General features: G+C 44.7%; 2 protein-coding genes across 2 annotated transcripts in view; both read left to right on the forward strand.

The window, feature by feature from the left end:
- The window catches only part of SDAD1 (SDA1 domain containing 1), a 36,440-nt gene extending 26,754 nt beyond the window's left edge, over positions 1–9,686 (forward strand). Inside the window, exons 18-22 of the mRNA XM_081332188.1 lie at positions 546–643; positions 1,672–1,862; positions 4,431–4,515; positions 7,416–7,577; positions 9,185–9,686. Coding sequence (XP_081188314.1) covers positions 546–643; positions 1,672–1,862; positions 4,431–4,515; positions 7,416–7,577; positions 9,185–9,235 — 587 coding nt within the window. The 3' untranslated portion in view covers positions 9,236–9,686. The remainder of the gene's footprint in view (positions 1–545; positions 644–1,671; positions 1,863–4,430; positions 4,516–7,415; positions 7,578–9,184) is intronic.
- A 4,246-nt stretch (positions 9,687–13,932) lies between these two features.
- Positions 13,933–17,054, forward strand: part of NAAA (N-acylethanolamine acid amidase) — a 29,992-nt gene continuing 26,870 nt past the window's right edge. Inside the window, exon 1 of the mRNA XM_081333346.1 lies at positions 13,933–14,199. Within this exon, the coding sequence (XP_081189472.1) occupies positions 13,979–14,199 (221 nt within the window). The 5' untranslated portion in view covers positions 13,933–13,978. The remainder of the gene's footprint in view (positions 14,200–17,054) is intronic.

Consider the following 17,054-nt stretch of genomic DNA (forward strand, 5'->3'; position numbering starts at 1 on the left):
CAGTCATGTAACTGCACTTCGGTCACTCTGCAACATGCTTGCCTTTGCAGAGTTGTGACTGCATTTTACGATGGTTTTGCCAAACACTGGCACTTATTATAGTGCCAGTATGGAAATTCAATTAAATAAATAAATAAATAAATATTTCCGAGTGTTGGCAAAATCACGCCCCTAGCGAACCATCTGTTCACTTCACAGCTGAGGTGTTTGCTTATGGACCTTGGCAAAACCCATTGCTGATGACCGTTACAACTTAATAACCACAACAGGCAGGCCCGTTACAGTCATAAATCAAGGATTATCAGCAGAGGGAAAGCCGAGACAAGATCGGCAGATTAATATTTAGTATTAATATTAGTAATAACGGTGATTGACAAAGTAATTCCGATAGGCAACCTCCATTGGCCTTAATTCACCTTTTAATGACGGCTGTAGCCTTTAGGCTTAAACCTTAATGAAGGTCTGAAGAAAGCAAAACTCCCTCTTAAAATAATTTCATTTTTCCAACTCTGCTCCACCACTCACCTCTTTTTACCTCTTTACAGACGGTTGGGAGACAGCCAGCTGCAGCGAAGAGGAAGATGATGAAGAGGGAGAGTGGGTGGACGTGTATCACTCCTCGGATGAGGAACAGCAAGCGATAGTAGGGCGTTCTTTTACCCTTATATTTTTGCCAAACATTTTCCTCTGCGATGATAATTATGCTTGGCTAAGTTCCTGGCTAATTTAGCTGCGCCTGAATTTGCAGGGTGAGATAGGCAGGCACATCCTAGAGCAGGGGTCAGCATCCTCGGCTCTTTTATGACTGGTGGACTTCAACTCCCAGAATTCCTGAGCCAGCCATGCTGAGGGAAAAGGGAGAGGTTTCCAAGCTGAGCTATGCTGGCTCAGGAATTCTGGGAGTTGAAGTCCACCAGTCATAAAAGAGCCAAGGTTGCCTACCCCTGGCCTAGGCCTAGGCCGCTTTATGACTCGTGGACTTCAACTCCCAGAATTCCTGAGCCAGCCATGCTGAGGGGAATGGGAGAGGTTTCCAAGCTGAGCTGTGCTGGCTGAAGAATTCTGGGAGTTGAAGTCCACGAGTCATAAAAGAGCCAAGGTGTCCCTACCCGTGTTCTAGGATGATGGTCATGCTTGTTTGCAAAGAATCCCTCATTGTGTGTAAATGTGACTCACTGCTGCAAAACATTCTCAGTGTACAAAGTAGTCCTCAACAATCATTCCTTTAGCGACCACATGGCCCTGAAGAAAGCGACTTATGACCGTTTTTCATACTGACAACTGTTGCAGCATCCCCACGGTCACGTGATCAGAATTCAGAAGCCCGGCAACTGACTCACATTCATGACGATTGCAGTGACCCGGGGGGGGGGGGGGAAATCCCCTTTTGCAACCTCCTGACAAGCAAAGTCAATGGGGGAAGCCAGATTCACTTAACAACCGGGTTACTAGCTTAAAACAACTTTTAACAGTGATTCACTTGTAACAAACGTGGCGAGAAAGCTCATAAAATGGGGCCAAACTCATGTAAAACAGCCGTCTCGCTTAGCGGCGTAAACGTTGGGCTCCATTGTGGTCGTAAACTGAGGACTGCCTGTCGTTCTTAGTTAAAAAGTGGGTGGACTTCATCCGTCCTCCGGGCCTCACCTGTTCTGCCTCTTCCCTTATAAGGCTGAAAAAATCGAAAGCCTGCCTGTGGAAGAACGGAAGGCCAAGGCCACCGCCGTCAGCACTGGCCGCCTTCTCACTCAAGAAGACTTCCAGAAAATCCGGCTGGCTCAGCTGAGCAAAGAACTCAAATCTGCTCCTGGCAAGGCAGCCAAGAGGAAGAACATAGAAATAGACAGTGAAGAAGAATCAAGGTAAAAACAAATTATTGATGCAGGCAAGGGGCCCTGTTGTTGCGGGAGGGAGAGCAGCAAAATCCGACGTGGAATGGCATAGCCAGGTTCTTGAAGGACCTCTAAATGGGTCACCTCTCATTCTTCTTGCTCTAAAACCTTAGGCATGAAAGCCGGCTGGGTGACTTTGGGCCAGTTGCTAGTAGACTGTGAGTTCTAGTCCTACCTTAGGCATGAAAGTTGGCTGGGTGACTTTGGGTCATTCTCTAGGAGACTGTGAGTTCTAGTCCCATCTTAGGCATGAAAGTTGGCTGGGTGACTTTGGGCCAGTCTCTAGGAGACTGTGAGTTCTAGTCCCACCTTAGGCATGAAAGTCGGCTGGGTGACTTTGGGCCAGTTGCTAGGAGACTGAGAGTTCTAGTCCTACCTTAGGCATGAAAGTCGGCTGGGTGATTTTGGGTCATTCTCTAGGAGACTGTGAGTTCTAGTCCCATCTTAGGCATGAAAGTTGGCTGGGTGACTTTGGGCCAGTCTCTAGGAGACTGTGAGTTCTAGTCCCACCTTAGGCATGAAAGCTGCCTGGGTGACTTTGGGCCAGTCTAGACTGAGTTCTAATCCCACCTCAGGTATGAAAGTCGGCTGGGTGACTTTGGGCCAATCTCTAGGAGACTGTGAGTTCTAGTCTCACCTCAGCATGAAAGCCGGCTGGGTGACTTTGGGCCAGTCTCTAGGAGACTGTGAGTTCTAGTCCCACCTTAGGCATGAAAGCTGCCTGGGTGACTTTGGGCCAGTCTAGACTGAGTTCTAATCCCACCTCAGGTATGAAAGTCGGCTGGGTGACTTTGGGCCAATCTCTAGGAGACTGTGAGTTCTAGTCTCACCTCAGCATGAAAGCCGGCTGGGTGACTTTGGGCCAATCTCTAGGAGACTGTGAGTTCTAGTCTCACCTCGAGGATGAAAGTCGGCTGGGTGACTTTGGGCCAATCTCTAGGAGACTGTGAGTTCTAGTCCCACCTTAGGCGTGAAAGCCAACTGGGTGATTTTTGGACCAATATATAGGAGACTGTGAGTTCTAGTCTCACTTTAGGCATGAAAGCCAGCTGGGTGACTTTGGGCCAATCCTTTGCCTAGTTGTTTCTGTTAATTTAAGAACCCCGGACTGAAACGTTCCGTGTAACTCAAGAGTTTGTTATGCCAGCACATCTTGATGTAATTAAATTCCATCCCTTGCTTTTTAAAGAAGGGAAAATGTCTCATACCCAGGCTTGGTAAGGGCCGTGGTGGTGTAGTGGTTAGAACGCAGTATTGCAGGCTAACTCTGCCGATTGCCGGCAGTTCCATTCTCACCGGCAATTCCATCCTTCTGAGGTGAGTAAAATGAGGACCCAGATTGCTGGGGGGCTCAAGATGCTGACTCTTTGAACCGCTTAGAGACGGGTGTAAAGCACTACAAAGGGGTATATAAGTCTCAGCGCTATTGCTCTTGACCAGCCTCTGCAACTCGGACTATTTAGATCTGGAATTTAAAATGATTGTTAAATTTTTAACTGTAAGCTGGTGGCGATTCTCAGGGTTCTCTGAAATTTTCATATGGCAACGCCAAGAAATGATGGCGCAAGAGTTGACAGTTGCCAACAGTCTTGCAGGGCAAAGAAATATAAACGTTTGGGATCTGAGCTTGGTTGTTTCGTTGCAGACATTTCATTACCGAAGTAGGTAACATCATCAGTCCTGGAAAAAGTGGGATACAGCAATATAAACTGAATTGGGGAGGTAGATAGAAGTTTACTGAGGCAAGGAAGACATTTCTGCCAATATTCTTTTCCATCAAAAGCCTTCCCCTGTTCAAGAAACCAGCACAAAACGGAGGGAACTTTGAACCGCCTTTGTCCATTTGTAAGATTTTATTCCTGCTTTTATACAGGCTGTCCTCAGCTTACGAGCACAATAAGGAACGGGGAAATTCGTTCTTAAGCGGTGTCGTCAAGTGAGGCATCCTATGGCCTCACCAATTTTATGACCTTTTTTACCACAGTTGTTATACAAATCACCCGTGCTCATTAAGTGAGACATTCCATGACTGACATTCTTCCCTGCTGGCTCCACCGATGACTTTGTTTGTCAGAAGCGGGCTGGAAAGGTGCCAGAGGGCTATCGTGTGTGTTATAAATGTGTGACAGTTGCCAAGCGCCCAGATCATGGCCTTCGTGACCAGCGGGATGCCGCAGGGGTCACAAGTGTGAGGACTGATCATAAGTCACATTGTCAGCAGCATAACTTCAAACAGCCGTCATAAGTTGAGGGTTACCCGTAATTGGAAACTCATGATAGTGCATATATACTTAATGTTCCTGCCTCTTTTCTTCCCAACAACACCCCTGTGAGGTAGGTTAGGCTGAGAGAGAGAGAGAGAGAGAGTCATGCAGCCACTTTCATGCCTAAGGAAGGACTAGAACTCAGGATCTGTTGGGTTCTAGCCTGGTGACCTAACGACAACTTAGACTGGATCTCAAGTTTCTCCTCCTCTTGAAGGAATATTTTTTGTCCTTTCTGGCCTCAGGCTGTTAGTATCTTTGTGATCTTTTACAGGGGGGAGCTGCTGTCGCTTAGAGACATCGAACACCTCCACAAAAAGCCTCGGTCTGATAAAGAGACAAGATTAGCCACCGCAATGGTGAGTTGCGTGTGTGTAGACATGCGAGATTTACATTTGCTTCAGTCGTTCAAAAACACTTGAAAAGCTCCGCCAGCGTTTTTGCTGTCTCCATGTTGATGTACCGTCTGGAAGTGGGTATGCCAAAGGAACTTTTTCTAAAAGGCAGCTGGACTTTCTGGATTGGTTTTTCCTTTGAAGTCATTTCACTTCTCATCCAAGAAGCTTCTTCAAAAGTTCAGAACTGGTTAGAATTAAAGACACGCCTTGGATGAAGAGCGAAACATTTTCAAAGAAGAAGAAAACCAAGAAAGTTCAGTTGCCTTTTGGGATAGCCAGGATTTGGATGACTTGAGAATCTCCATAGACAAAGAAATGGGGCGGGGGCAGGAGAAAATGGAATCTGGTTATAGTGACATTTTTGGTACATTTACTATTTATTTACTTATTTATTTATTAAATTTTTATACCGCCCTTCTCCCGAAGGACTCAGGGCGGTGTACAGGGCAATAAATATCGAAATATAAATACAAAAGTTAAAAAAGATTAAATAATTATGCCCAATATAATACAATAATGATGGCTCTGCTAGTATACTGTCGTTTTTGCTTTCTGTCACTTAAAAATTGCAAAGCAACGCCATTCAGCAGGAACAATTCAGGTGGCACCTCACTCCGTAGTAGTAACTGAGGGGGATTTTGAGGTCCTAGTAGACGATCACTTAAATTTGAGCCAGCCGTGTGCTGCAGCTGCCAAAAAAGCCAACACAGTGCTAGTCTGCATTAACAGAGGGACAGAATCAAGATCATGTGAAGTGTTAATACCACTTTACAATCCCTTGGTAAGGCCACACTTGGAATACGGCATCCAGTTTTGGTCACCACGATGTAAAAAAGATGTTGAGACTCTAGAAACAATACAGAGAAGAGCAACAAAGATGATCAGGGGACTGGAGGCTAAAACATATAAGGAACGGTTGCTGGAATTGGGTATGTGTAGTTTAATGAAGAGAAGGACGAGGGGGGACATGATAGCAGTGTTCCAGTATCTCAGGGGCTGCCACAAACAAGAGGGAGTCAAGCTATTCTCCAAAGCACCAGGAGGCAGGACAAGAAGCAACGGATGGAAACTAACCAAGGAGAGAAGCAACCTGGAACTAAGGAGAAACTTCCTGACAGAACAATTAACCAGTGGAACCACCTGCCTCCAGAAGCGGTGAATGCTCCAACACTGGAAGTTTTTAAGAAGAGACAGGACAGCCATTTGTCTGAAATGGTATAGGGTTTCCTGCCTGAGCAGGGGATTGGACTAGATGACCTCCAAGGTCCCTTCCAACTCTCTTAGTCTCTTAACTTGGACAAATCCTATCTCATTTGGGCTGGAGGCTTTTTGTGAAGAAGTGTCAGTGGATCCTCCCTCCACTTACCTTGCTCATCTTCTGGGGGCTGTGCTCTACCTCCCACCTCCATCAAAATATGTAGACCTCAGACAGAGAGTGAGTGAGTATATCCATCTCAGTTGTAAAGTCATCTGAGCTTGTCTCTAGATCCTTGGGACCACCAGGTGTGGTGACACAACCAGGTCTTGAGGGACCTAGAATCATAGGGCTGGAAGGGATCTTGGAGGTCTTCTAGACTAGCCTCCTTCCCAAGCAGGAGTCCTTATACCTTCCTGAACAAGGGGTTTCCCCGTTTTCCCTTGAAAAATCTCCAGCGATAGAACATCCACAATTCTGAGGGGTGAGTTGTTCCATTGCTTAATCGTTTTCACTGTCAAGAAATTGCTCCTTAGTTCCATCTTCCATCCCTTGCTTCTTGTCCTGCCTTCAGGTGCTTTGTGGAAAAGGTTGGCCCCCTTGTTCTGTGGGGCAGCCCCTTAGATGTTGAAAGACTGCTATCATGTCACCCCTAGTCCTTCTTTTCATTAGACTAACCCAGGGGTAGGCAACCTTGGCTCTTTTATGGCTGGTGGACTTCAACTCCCAGAATTCCTGAGCCAGCCATGCTGAGGGGAAAGGGAGAGATTTCCAAGCTGAGTCATGCTGCCTCAGGATTCTGGGAGTTGAAGTCCACCAGTCATAAAAGAGCTGAGGTTGCCTACCACTGACCTAATGCATCACATAGGGCAGTTGTTGTGGGGACAATAGAAGGGAGGTGCCTTGAGTTATTTGCTGAGGGGAAAGAGAGAGTTTCCAAGCTGAGCCATGCTGGCTCAGGAATTCTGGGAGTTGAAGTCCACGAGTCATAAAAGAGCCAAGGTTGCCTACCCCTGGATTAGACAGACCTACTTGAAGAGTCGTAGTGGTGCAGTGGTTAGAATGCAGTATTGCAGCCTGACTCTTGTCTACTGCCAGGAGTTCGATCCTGACTGGCTCAAGGTTGACTCAGCCTTCCATCCTTACGAGGTTGGTAAAATGAGGACCCAGATTGTTGGGGGCAAGAGGCTGACTCTGTAAACCACTTAGAGAGGGCTGTAAAGCACTGTGAAGCGGTATATAAGTCTAAGTGCTATTGCTGCTTCCCTTAGTTGTTCATCCTATAATTTAGCCTGCAGAAAGTTTATCATGTTATACTTCCAGAATATCATGTGCGGAGCTAAGCTAATTTATGAGGGAGGAGGGAGAATACCCCTTAAGGTGGGCACTGCGTCAGAGAAAGCCCACCCCCCCAAGACTCAGCAAATATAAGTCTCTGACAGATCATACTCGCAGCACGCCTCCTCTGCTAATAATAGCTGCTTATTACAATGTGGCATTTCTGCAGCGAAGCTGTAATTTAATTGGCGAGCTTCCTAATTTACTTCTGCAAGGCGTGCTGCATATTTTAAAATTAAAACGCATTCGTGCATTTCAAAGCAAAAAGTGAACCGGGACGTAAAAGAGCGATGTAGCTAACCTCTCTTTTCCTCCCCGTGGTTTTTAGGCTGGCAAGACCGACCGAAAAGAGTTTGTGAAAAGGAGAACAAAGCTCAACCCTTTTGCCAGCTCCACAAACAAAGAGAAGAAAAAGCAGAAGAATTTCATGATGATGCGATACAGCCAAAACGTCCGGACGAAAAATAAGCGCTCTTTTAGGGAGAAGCAGGCAAGTGACGTAACAAAAAAGATTCCCAAACACAGGCGGTCCTCGACTTAGGACCACAACTGAGCCCCAAAAATTTCTCTTGCTAAGTGAGACAGTTGTGAAGTGGGTTTTGCCCCAGATTATGACCTTTCGTGCCACAGAGGTTACGTGAATCACTGCCGTTGTTAAGTTAGTAACACCGTTGTTAAGCGAATCTGGCTCCCCCATTGACTTTGCTTGTCAGAAGGTTGCAAAAGGGGATTAATTACATGGCCCCGGGACACGGCAACCATCATAAATAGGAGCCAGTTGCCAAGCATCCAAATTTTGATCGCATGACCAAGGGGAAAACGGTCATAAGTCGCTTTTTTCCACTGCCCCTTGTAACTTCGGTCACTAAGCGAACCGTTGTAAGTCCAGGACTACTTCTACGCTTGAGCAAGACACAGGTTTCTGCATGTTATTAAGGCAGATTATTTTAAGTCCTTAAAAACCAGATCAAGGATTGCTGGAAACGAGTAATGATAATGTTTGCTTACGTCTGCTTGCATCTCGCCTGAATGAAGACCAAACTGAAAATTACTCCGTGTTAATTAAACATTAGAGATCATGCAGAGTTGTCAGTTGTTGCGAGCTACACACGTACTTTTTGGATGAATTAAGCATTTTTATTTCTGTGCAGTGAGCAGCTTTCACTTCATTAGCTTAATGCTTTCAGGACCTGTCTTTTCTGCTTCCCAGCCCCAGTTTCTATTTTAGAGTAGCTGCAAATGCTAAACATAGTCGTACAGGTAGTTCTCAACTTACGACCGTAATGGACCCTACTTTACGAGTCATGACACTCGTAAAGCAGGTCACCCTGTGGCTGATGTTATGTGAACACCACATTCGTTGAGCAAACGCCGCAGCTGTAAAGTGGAGCCGTTGCTTGTTATTGGCCATTTTTGGTGAAAAACAGAAGTAAATGCCTTTATTTTATTTTATTTTTTATTTATTTATTTAAATTTGTTCGTTCATTTGTTTGTTGTAAAGGGCAGTCATATGACTACAGGACACTGCAAACAGCCATAAATGTTGAGGCAGCTGCCAAGTGTCTAATATTGATCACATGACTAGGGGAGCAACCCTTGGAACTTCGGAATTCGGCCATAAATACCTTTTGAGGGGGTCTGTTGTAACTTTGAATAGTCGCTAGGCAACTAGTCGGGACTCCCTGTATTGGTTAAAACCATGTTTTTCACCCTTGGCCCCTTTAAGACGTGTGGACTTCGATTCCCTGGGGAATTCTGGGAGTCGAAGTCCACACATCTTAAAGGGGCCGCGTTTGAAGAACACTGGCTTAAGAAGGTTGAGTGATGAAACAAAGCACTGAAATTCTAACCTTTCTACTTTACTGATTATTATTTTTGAACATGCATCGGTGAGCGTAAGAGGGTTCTTTCATTCATGTGGTGGGGGGAACCATCTAGTTCGTTTAGCATCCTTTTGGTTTAGCATATGCTATGGATTAGAATAGGATGCGAGAACTACCGGTAATTTTGAATAGGGGAACACAGGAGATTTTATAAGGGATATTGTGCAATGTATAAATTCAGATATTTTTTTTAATTATTTTTTTTAAACTGCAGCTGGCTCTACGGGACGCCCTTTTGAGACAGAAAAAAAGACTCATGAAATAACCACCGCATGGCAGAGGATATAAATGTCAGAAATTATAGTTTTGAAAAGCCAAAACTAAGAGGACTGGAGAAAGATAGCTGAAAATGGTGAACTAAAGCAATACACCGATTTCATTCACAAGATAATTTAAAGAAGACTTCTATACATAATATGCATAAGAAAAAAAAGTATTAATGACACTCAGTTCTTTCTCTCAGCTCATGATGGAAGAAAAAATTTGTTTTGAACATGAAGGGGGGAAAAAGTACAATGCTAAAAGGCAACGATTTGTGTTCCGGCCTTCATAATCCAATCCAAATCCTATGAATTGCAAAGGGATTGTTTTGCAAGGAAATGGAGCTGCAGAACTGCATCAGCCTTCAAATTTATATATGTGGGGAAAGCTTCTACCTGACAGTGAAACATGGTTTTAAATATATTTTAAAATAAACATATATTTCTGCCTTCTCATTTATTGACTAAACTGTAACATGAGTTGGACTGACTGACCTAACTCATCTTGCTGAAGAACCTTTTCACAGAAACAAGAGTTGGCAGAGATTGTAGAGGTCATCTAGCCTAACCCTCTGGTGTAGGAGCATTTTTTGACAGATGACCCTCCGACCTCTGGCTGAAGACTTATTTTAGGTCCCTATGACAATTGAGTTGCCTATTTCACTGGGTTTGTGTCACCCCACTTTTACCAGAAGTGTAGTAATTACATAATGCATTTTAATGACTTCTGACCTCAGCCTTGGATATTTCTTTCTTTTTTTTATTGAAAAGTTTTTCAATACATTTTATCTTTAACAACCTCTCCCCCCTACCCCCTACCCAACCCTTCCTAGCCCACCCTTCCCCCCTCCCCCTCCCCGACTTCCCAGAGCTAAATACAAGGTATAAAAATAAAAACAATCATAAACAACCATATGCTAACAACAATAAACTATTAAGTCTATCGCACTCTAGCTCATATAAAATGACTACAAGCAATACTATTATCACATCAAAACTTATGCAAATGCTAAATGAAACTTTTTGGTCCCATATTTGTTCTGGATGTAATCAATCCACTTTTTCCACTCCATAATATAACGTCGTTGCGAATGGTCTTTCAAGTAAGCCGATATCTTTGCCATTTCCGCCAGGTCAGAAACTTTTAAAGTCCATTCTTCTATAGTCGGCAGTTCCTCCTTCTTCCAATATTGACCTACTAAAAGTCTTGCTGCTGTAATTAAATTCAACATCAACTTAGTGTCCACAACAGTAGTATCCGTAATTATGCCCAATAAAAACAATTGCGGACAAAACTTTATCCTTTGCTTAAATATCTTCTGCATATTCCACCAGATTTTAATCCAAAAAGCTTTAACCTTTTTACAGGTCCACCAGATATGGAAATACGTTGCATCTTCGCCACCACATCTCCAACATTTAGGTTGATAATTCGGATACATACTTGCAAGCTTTTTAGGATCTAAATGCCACCTATAAAACATTTTATAAAAGTTCTCTCTTAAATTTTGAGCTTGCGTAAATTTTACGTTCCTCACCCAGATCTTTTCCCAAGTGTCCATTGTAATAACTTCTTGAATATTCTGAGCCCACTTTATCATACAATCTTTAACAAGTTCTGTTTCTGAGTCAATTTCTATCAATGCAAGATATATCCGTTTGATATTTGCTGGACCCTGATTTCTAATTTGCTTCACCAGATTTTCATCACTCATTGAAAAACCAATTTTCTGATCTTTCCACCTGGCCCGTAATTGCCCATATTGAAACCAGGTTTGAACAATCTTCTCTTCTCGTAGAAGATTATACGGCTTCAAACACCATACGTTCCTCTCCAAACTTAAGATTCCCTTATATGTAGACACATCATGTTTGAACCCAACATTTATGTTTTCTATTGTGTGTTTCGGTATTGCCCATAAAGGTATCTTGTAATTTAACTTGTGTCTATACTTTTTCCAAACTTGCAACAAAGCATGTCTTAAAATATGCACCTTAAATACATTATCTACCTTCTTATCATACAATAAATATGCATGTCAGCCAAATAACAAGTCATGGCCTTCAAGATTTAATAATCTCCCTTGTGTTAAATTAATCCAATCACAGCCTTGGATATTTCTAAATACAATTTATAAGGCTGTGTGAAAAGTGCCGTTTTAGCATTCCTACGTGAACTTTGCACTACTTTGGTATAAGTTCAATGAACTTTCCTGCATGGTTTAATAAATCAGCTTTATTCACATTACTACAGGAAGATGAAATGCAATATATATATATATGGTTGATTTATTAAATCATGCGTACCTCCCTTCCTGCTCACCTGGTTGCTCAAGACAGTATCTGCAAAGTGTGGGTCAGAGGGGATGACTAATTCATGATTTCTTTTAGTGGAGGTTGTGATTAACAATTCCCCAGGGCTGAATTAACCCATAATATAGTTTTGAGGCTTGAGGGCCTAAGGCAGGGGTGTCAAACTCAATTTCATTGAGGGCCGCATCAGCATTGCGGTTGCCCTCAGGGCCTGGGTGGGTATAGCCTGGGTGGGCGTGGCCTACTGGGTGGGTGTGGCTAGAGTGCGTATGGCCTACTGGGTGGGCGTGGCCAGCTCTACATCGTTCGCATCCAGGGTGCCTATGGAGGCCTGGGCAGGAGTGGGACAGATTTGAGGGTCTCTGGCAGAAGGAGGGTCTCTGGGCCAGGGCCAAGGCAGTGGGGGCCGTTCCCTCACTGTTTCCAGGATGGCTTCGCGGGCCGGATCTGGCCCCCGGGCCTTGTGTTTGACATGTCTGGCCTAAGGGGAAAGGTGGGCCTAGCTTTGCTGAGTTGCTCGGCAAACCATCTTCCTTGTTGCTCTCTGAGCTTGGTTGTTTTCTTGCAGACGTTTCATGACCCAAACTAGGTAACATCATGAGTGCTAAAAGGGAACGAGGTTTGTAGAGTGGAGGAGGAAGAAGATGACTGTGGGGTCCTTGGTGCTTTTTTTAAAAAAATTCCATTTATATCCCGCCCTTCTCCGAAGACTCAGGGCGGCTTACAAGCTTAGCAGTAAGCTTGACTGTTTTGTTGCAGACGTTTCATGACCCAAACTAGGTTAACAGCATTGGTGCAAGAAGGGAATGGGTTTTTCTCCTTACTAACACTGATGATGTTACCTAGATGGGTCATGAAACGTCTGCAAGAAAACAACCCAAGTTCAGCACCAAGGGCCCCTCATTTCAACTCTTCAGCTACACATCAAAAATGTACTTCAAGCAAACCGTGGCTTGTGATGGGCATCTTGGGCAAGGGAAGCAAATTGGGGGCAAACTCCGCCTGCAAAACGGGAGAAATTCCTCTCCCTTAGCAAACAGCAGGATTTACAATCATTGGCCGGCGATGCAGAGGAATCAAAACACGCATCTCCTTGCTCAACCAGCCTGCGGCTTCCCGCTTCCTTCCATCTGAACCCCTGGTGGAAAAATGGGGCAGACGCTGCTTTTAAGCAAGAGGGCTGTGTTCACACAATGCCTTGAACCCCATCAATGACTTCTTAATGACTTGGTGGGATGTTGAGCGGGTGGGTTTTGTAAACAGAGGCATAGAATCAAAATCGCGTGAAAGTATGAGTACCACTTTATAAAACCTTATTAGTAAGGCCGCATCTGGAATACCGCATCCAGTTTTGGTCACACCGCATTACAAAAAAGATGTTGAGACTTTGGAAAAACGTGCAGAGAAGAAGAGCAATTTAAGATGATTTAAAGGCCCCGGAGACTAAAACCTATGAAGAACTTGGCTTTGGCTAGTCCAAAGAAAAGAAGAAATAGGGAACATGATAGCAGTGTTCCAGAATTTGAGGGGTTGCCACAAAGAAGAGGGGGTCAACTTTTATTGTTTTAGCTGGGCATTGTGTTTTAATTCTTGTTAACTTTTGTATCTTTGTATTTTTATATGTTTGCCCTGTTCACCGCCCTGAGTCCTTCGGGAGAAGGGCGGTATATAAATAAAATTATTATTATTATTATTATTATTATTATTATTATTATTATTATTATTATTATTATTATTATTATTATTATTATTATTATTTCCATTTATTATTATAAATAATAAATATTATTATTATATTATAATAAATGCCATTTATTATTATTTATTATATTATTATTATTATTATTATTTATATTATTTATTATATTATTATTATTTTTATTATTATTAATTATTATTATTATTATTATTATTAATTCCATTTATTATTATAAATAATAAATATTATTATTATATTATAATAAATTCCATTTATTATTATTTATTATATTATTATTATTTATATTATTTATTATATTATTATTATTATTATTATTATTATTATTATTATTATTATTATTATTATTATTATTATTATTATTATTATTATTATTATTATTATTATTATTATTTATTATTCTCCAAAGCACCAGAAGGCAAGAAAAGAAACTGGATGGAAACTAATCAAGTAGAGAGCAGCAATGTGGAACTTAAGGAGAAATTTCCTAGCAGTGAGAACAACCGGTGGAACAGCCTGCCACCAGAAGTTGTGGGTGCCCGGATTTGCGCTTTTCGCCCCGGGGATCCCCTTTGCCAGCCGCGCCCAGCCGCCAGCGCAGCTCCGGGCGGGAAAGGGCGGCGTGGAGTGGCAGCGGGGCAGCCAATCCAAACGGCAGGGCCGGCCGTGGAAAGCGGAGGCGATCGGCGGGTGGCCGCCGCGTCCTGCAGTTGCGTCCATGGCCGGGCAGAGGCGCGGGGGCTCCGGCTCCTTCCCGGCGCTCCTTCTGGGGCTGCTTCTGCTGGCGCTGGCCCGCGGCGGGGCGGCGGTTTCCCGGTCCCAAGTGGCCCCTTTGCGGTGCAACGTCAGCCTGGACAGCCCCCCCGAGCTCCGCTGGGCCGCGGCCGCCCGGCACTTCGAGCCGGTCTTCATGCGCGCCGTGCTCAATCGCATCATCGAGTGAGAGCGCTGGGGGCTCGCGCGGCTGCTCCGCTTCGGCGAGCGGACGCTTCTGCGAGGAGGCGAAAGGGCGGTGGGGAGGCGGGGTGTGTGTGTGTGTGTGTGTGTGTGTGTGTCGGGGGGAGATCCCTGAACGAGCGGATCTTAAGCCTAAACCGTAGAAAAAGCCGTAGGGTCTGGTCTTTGAAAGGGAAAGCACCGGAGGGTCTTTGAAAGGGAAAGTGGGGGAGGGTCTTTGAAAGGGAAAGCGCCGGAGGGTCTTTGAAAGGGAAATGTGGGGGAGGGTCCTTGAAAGAGAAAGCACCGAAGGGTCTTTGAAAGGAAAATGTTGCGAAGGGTCTTTGAAAGGGAAAGCGCCGGAGAGTCTTTGAAAGGGAAAGTGGGGGAGGGTCTTTGAAAGGGAAAACGCCGGAGGGTCTTTGAAAGGGAAAGTGGGGGAGGGTCTTTGAAAGAGAGAGCACTGAAGGGTCTTTGAAAGGAAAATGTGGGGCAGGGTCTTTGAAAGAGAAAGCACCGGAGGGTCTTTGAAAGGGAAAGTGGGGGAGGGTCTTTGAAAGGGAAAGTGGGGGAGGGTCTTTGAAAGAGAGAGCACTGAAGGGTCTTTGAAAGGAAAATGTGGGGCAGGGTCTTTGAAAGAGAAAGCACCGGAGGGTCTTTGAAAGGGAAAGTGGGGGAGGGTCTTTGAAAGGGAAAGTGGGGGAGGGTCTTTGAAAGAGAGAGCACTGAAGGGTCTTTGAAAGGGAAATGTGGGGAAGGGTCTTTGAAAGGGAAAGTGGGGGAGGGTCTTTGAAAGGGAAAGCGCCGGAGGGTCTTTGAAAGGGAAAGTGGGGGAGGGTCTTTGAAAGGGAAAGCGCCGGAGGGTCTTTGAAAGGGAAATGTGGGGAAGGGTCTTTGGAAGAGAAAGCACCGAAGGGTCTTTGAAAGGGAAAGTGGGGGAGGGTCTTTGAAAGGGAAAGTGGGGGAGGGTCCTTGAAAGAGAGAGCACTGAAGGGTCTTTGAAAGGGAAATGTGGGGAAGGGTCTTTGAAAGGGAAAGTGGGGGAGGGTCTTTGAAAGGGAAAGTGGGGGAGGGTCTTTGAAAGAGAGAGCACTGAAGGGTCTTTGAAAGGGAAATGTGGGGAAGGGTCTTTGAAAGAGAAAGCACCGAAGGGTCTTTGAAAGGGAAAGTGGGGGAGGGTCTTTGAAAGAGAGAGCACTGAAGGGTCTTTGAAAGGGAAATGTGGGGAAGGGTCTTTGAAAGGGAAAGTGGGGGAGGGTCTTTGAAAGGGAAAGTGGGGGAGGGTCTTTGAAAGAGAAAGCACCGAAGGGTCTTTGAAAGGGAAAGTGGGGGAGGGTCTTTGAAAGGGAAACTGGGGGAGGGTCTTTGAAAGAGAGAGCTCTGAAGGGTCTTTGAAAGGAAAATGTGGGGAAGGGTCTTTGAAAGAAAAAGCACCAAAGGGTCTTTAAAAGGAAAATGTGGGGGAGGGTCTTTGAAAGAGAGAGCACTGAAGGGTCTTTGAAAGGGAAACTGGGGGAGGGTCTTTGAAAGGGAAACTGGGGGAGGGTCTTTGAAAGAGAAAGCACTGAAGGGTCTTTGAAAGGAAAATGTGGGGCAGGGTCTTTGAAAGAGAAAGCACCGAAGGGTCTTTGAAAGGAAAATGTGGGGCAGGGTCTTTGAAAGAGAAAGCACCGAAGGGTCTTTGAAAGGAAAATGTGGGGGAGCGTCTTTGAAAGAGAAAGCACCGAAGGGTCTTTGAAAGGAAAATGTGAGGGAGGGTCTTTGAAAGGGAAAGTGGACCGAGACTATCCCGAATCCTCCAGGACTGTCTCCTGCTTGAGCAAGGGGGCTGCATTAGAAGACTCCCGGTGCTTCCAGCTCTGTTCTGATTCATTCGCCTGTCTTTTCCTTTGCTTCGGGTTGTTTGCGTCCTGGCTTGCTTGCTTGGTTGCTAAAGGGAGGACTCTCTTCTTTGCCTTCAGAAGATGACGGAGAGCAGCAACCTGGAATTAAGGAGAAACTTCCTAACAATCCAGTGGAACTGCTTGCCACCAGAAGTTCTGGGTGCCCCATCACTGGAGGTTTTTAAGAAGAGAGTGGACAGCCACCTGTCTGAAATGGTATAGGGTTTCCTGCTCGAGCAGGAGGTTGGGTCAGATGAACCTCAAAGGTCCCTTCCAGTTCTGTGACTCTACGTTAGATTCTTCCCAGCTGAACAAAAGTGTGAACCAGGTGGAGGAATTAGTTCTTTCCTTCCCACCCACCCTGTTTGTTTGTGTTTCAGACTGAATTTCTCAAACTGGAGCCAAGTTCACCTGAGCAGGGACAAAGTGCATGTTTCTCTTGGCTGGGTGGACTTGAGAGACCTTCTCTGATGGGGCATTGGAGGAGGAAGAGGTGGAATAGAACAGAACAGAACAGAATAGAATATAGGGATAGGATAGAATAGAATAGAATAGAATAGAATAGAATAGAATAGAATAGAATAGAATAGAACAGAACATTTCAGACAAATGGTTGTTCAGTCTCTTCTTAAAAACTTCCAATGTTGGAGCATTCACCGCTTCTGGAGACAGGTTGTTCCACTGGTTAATTGTTCTCGCTGTCAGGAAATTTCTTCTTAGTTCCAGGTTGCTTCTCTCCTTGGTTAGTTTCCATCCGTTGCTTCTTGTCCTGCCTTCAGGCGCTTTGGAGAATAGCTTGACTCCCTCTTCTTTGGGGCAGCCCCTGAGATACTGGAACATTTGCAAGGAGTATAAATCCTTCCATTCCCCACCATCCAGTCAGAGCTGAAGAAGCTTCTTGGATGAGAAGCGAAATGTCTTCAAAGAAAAAATGAGTGTCAAAAAGCACCTTTGGGATAACTATGACCTGGATGG

This window comes from Vipera berus, assembly GCF_964194415.1.
Source record: "Vipera berus genome assembly, chromosome: 7".
Classification (NCBI taxonomy): domain Eukaryota; kingdom Metazoa; phylum Chordata; class Lepidosauria; order Squamata; family Viperidae; genus Vipera; species Vipera berus.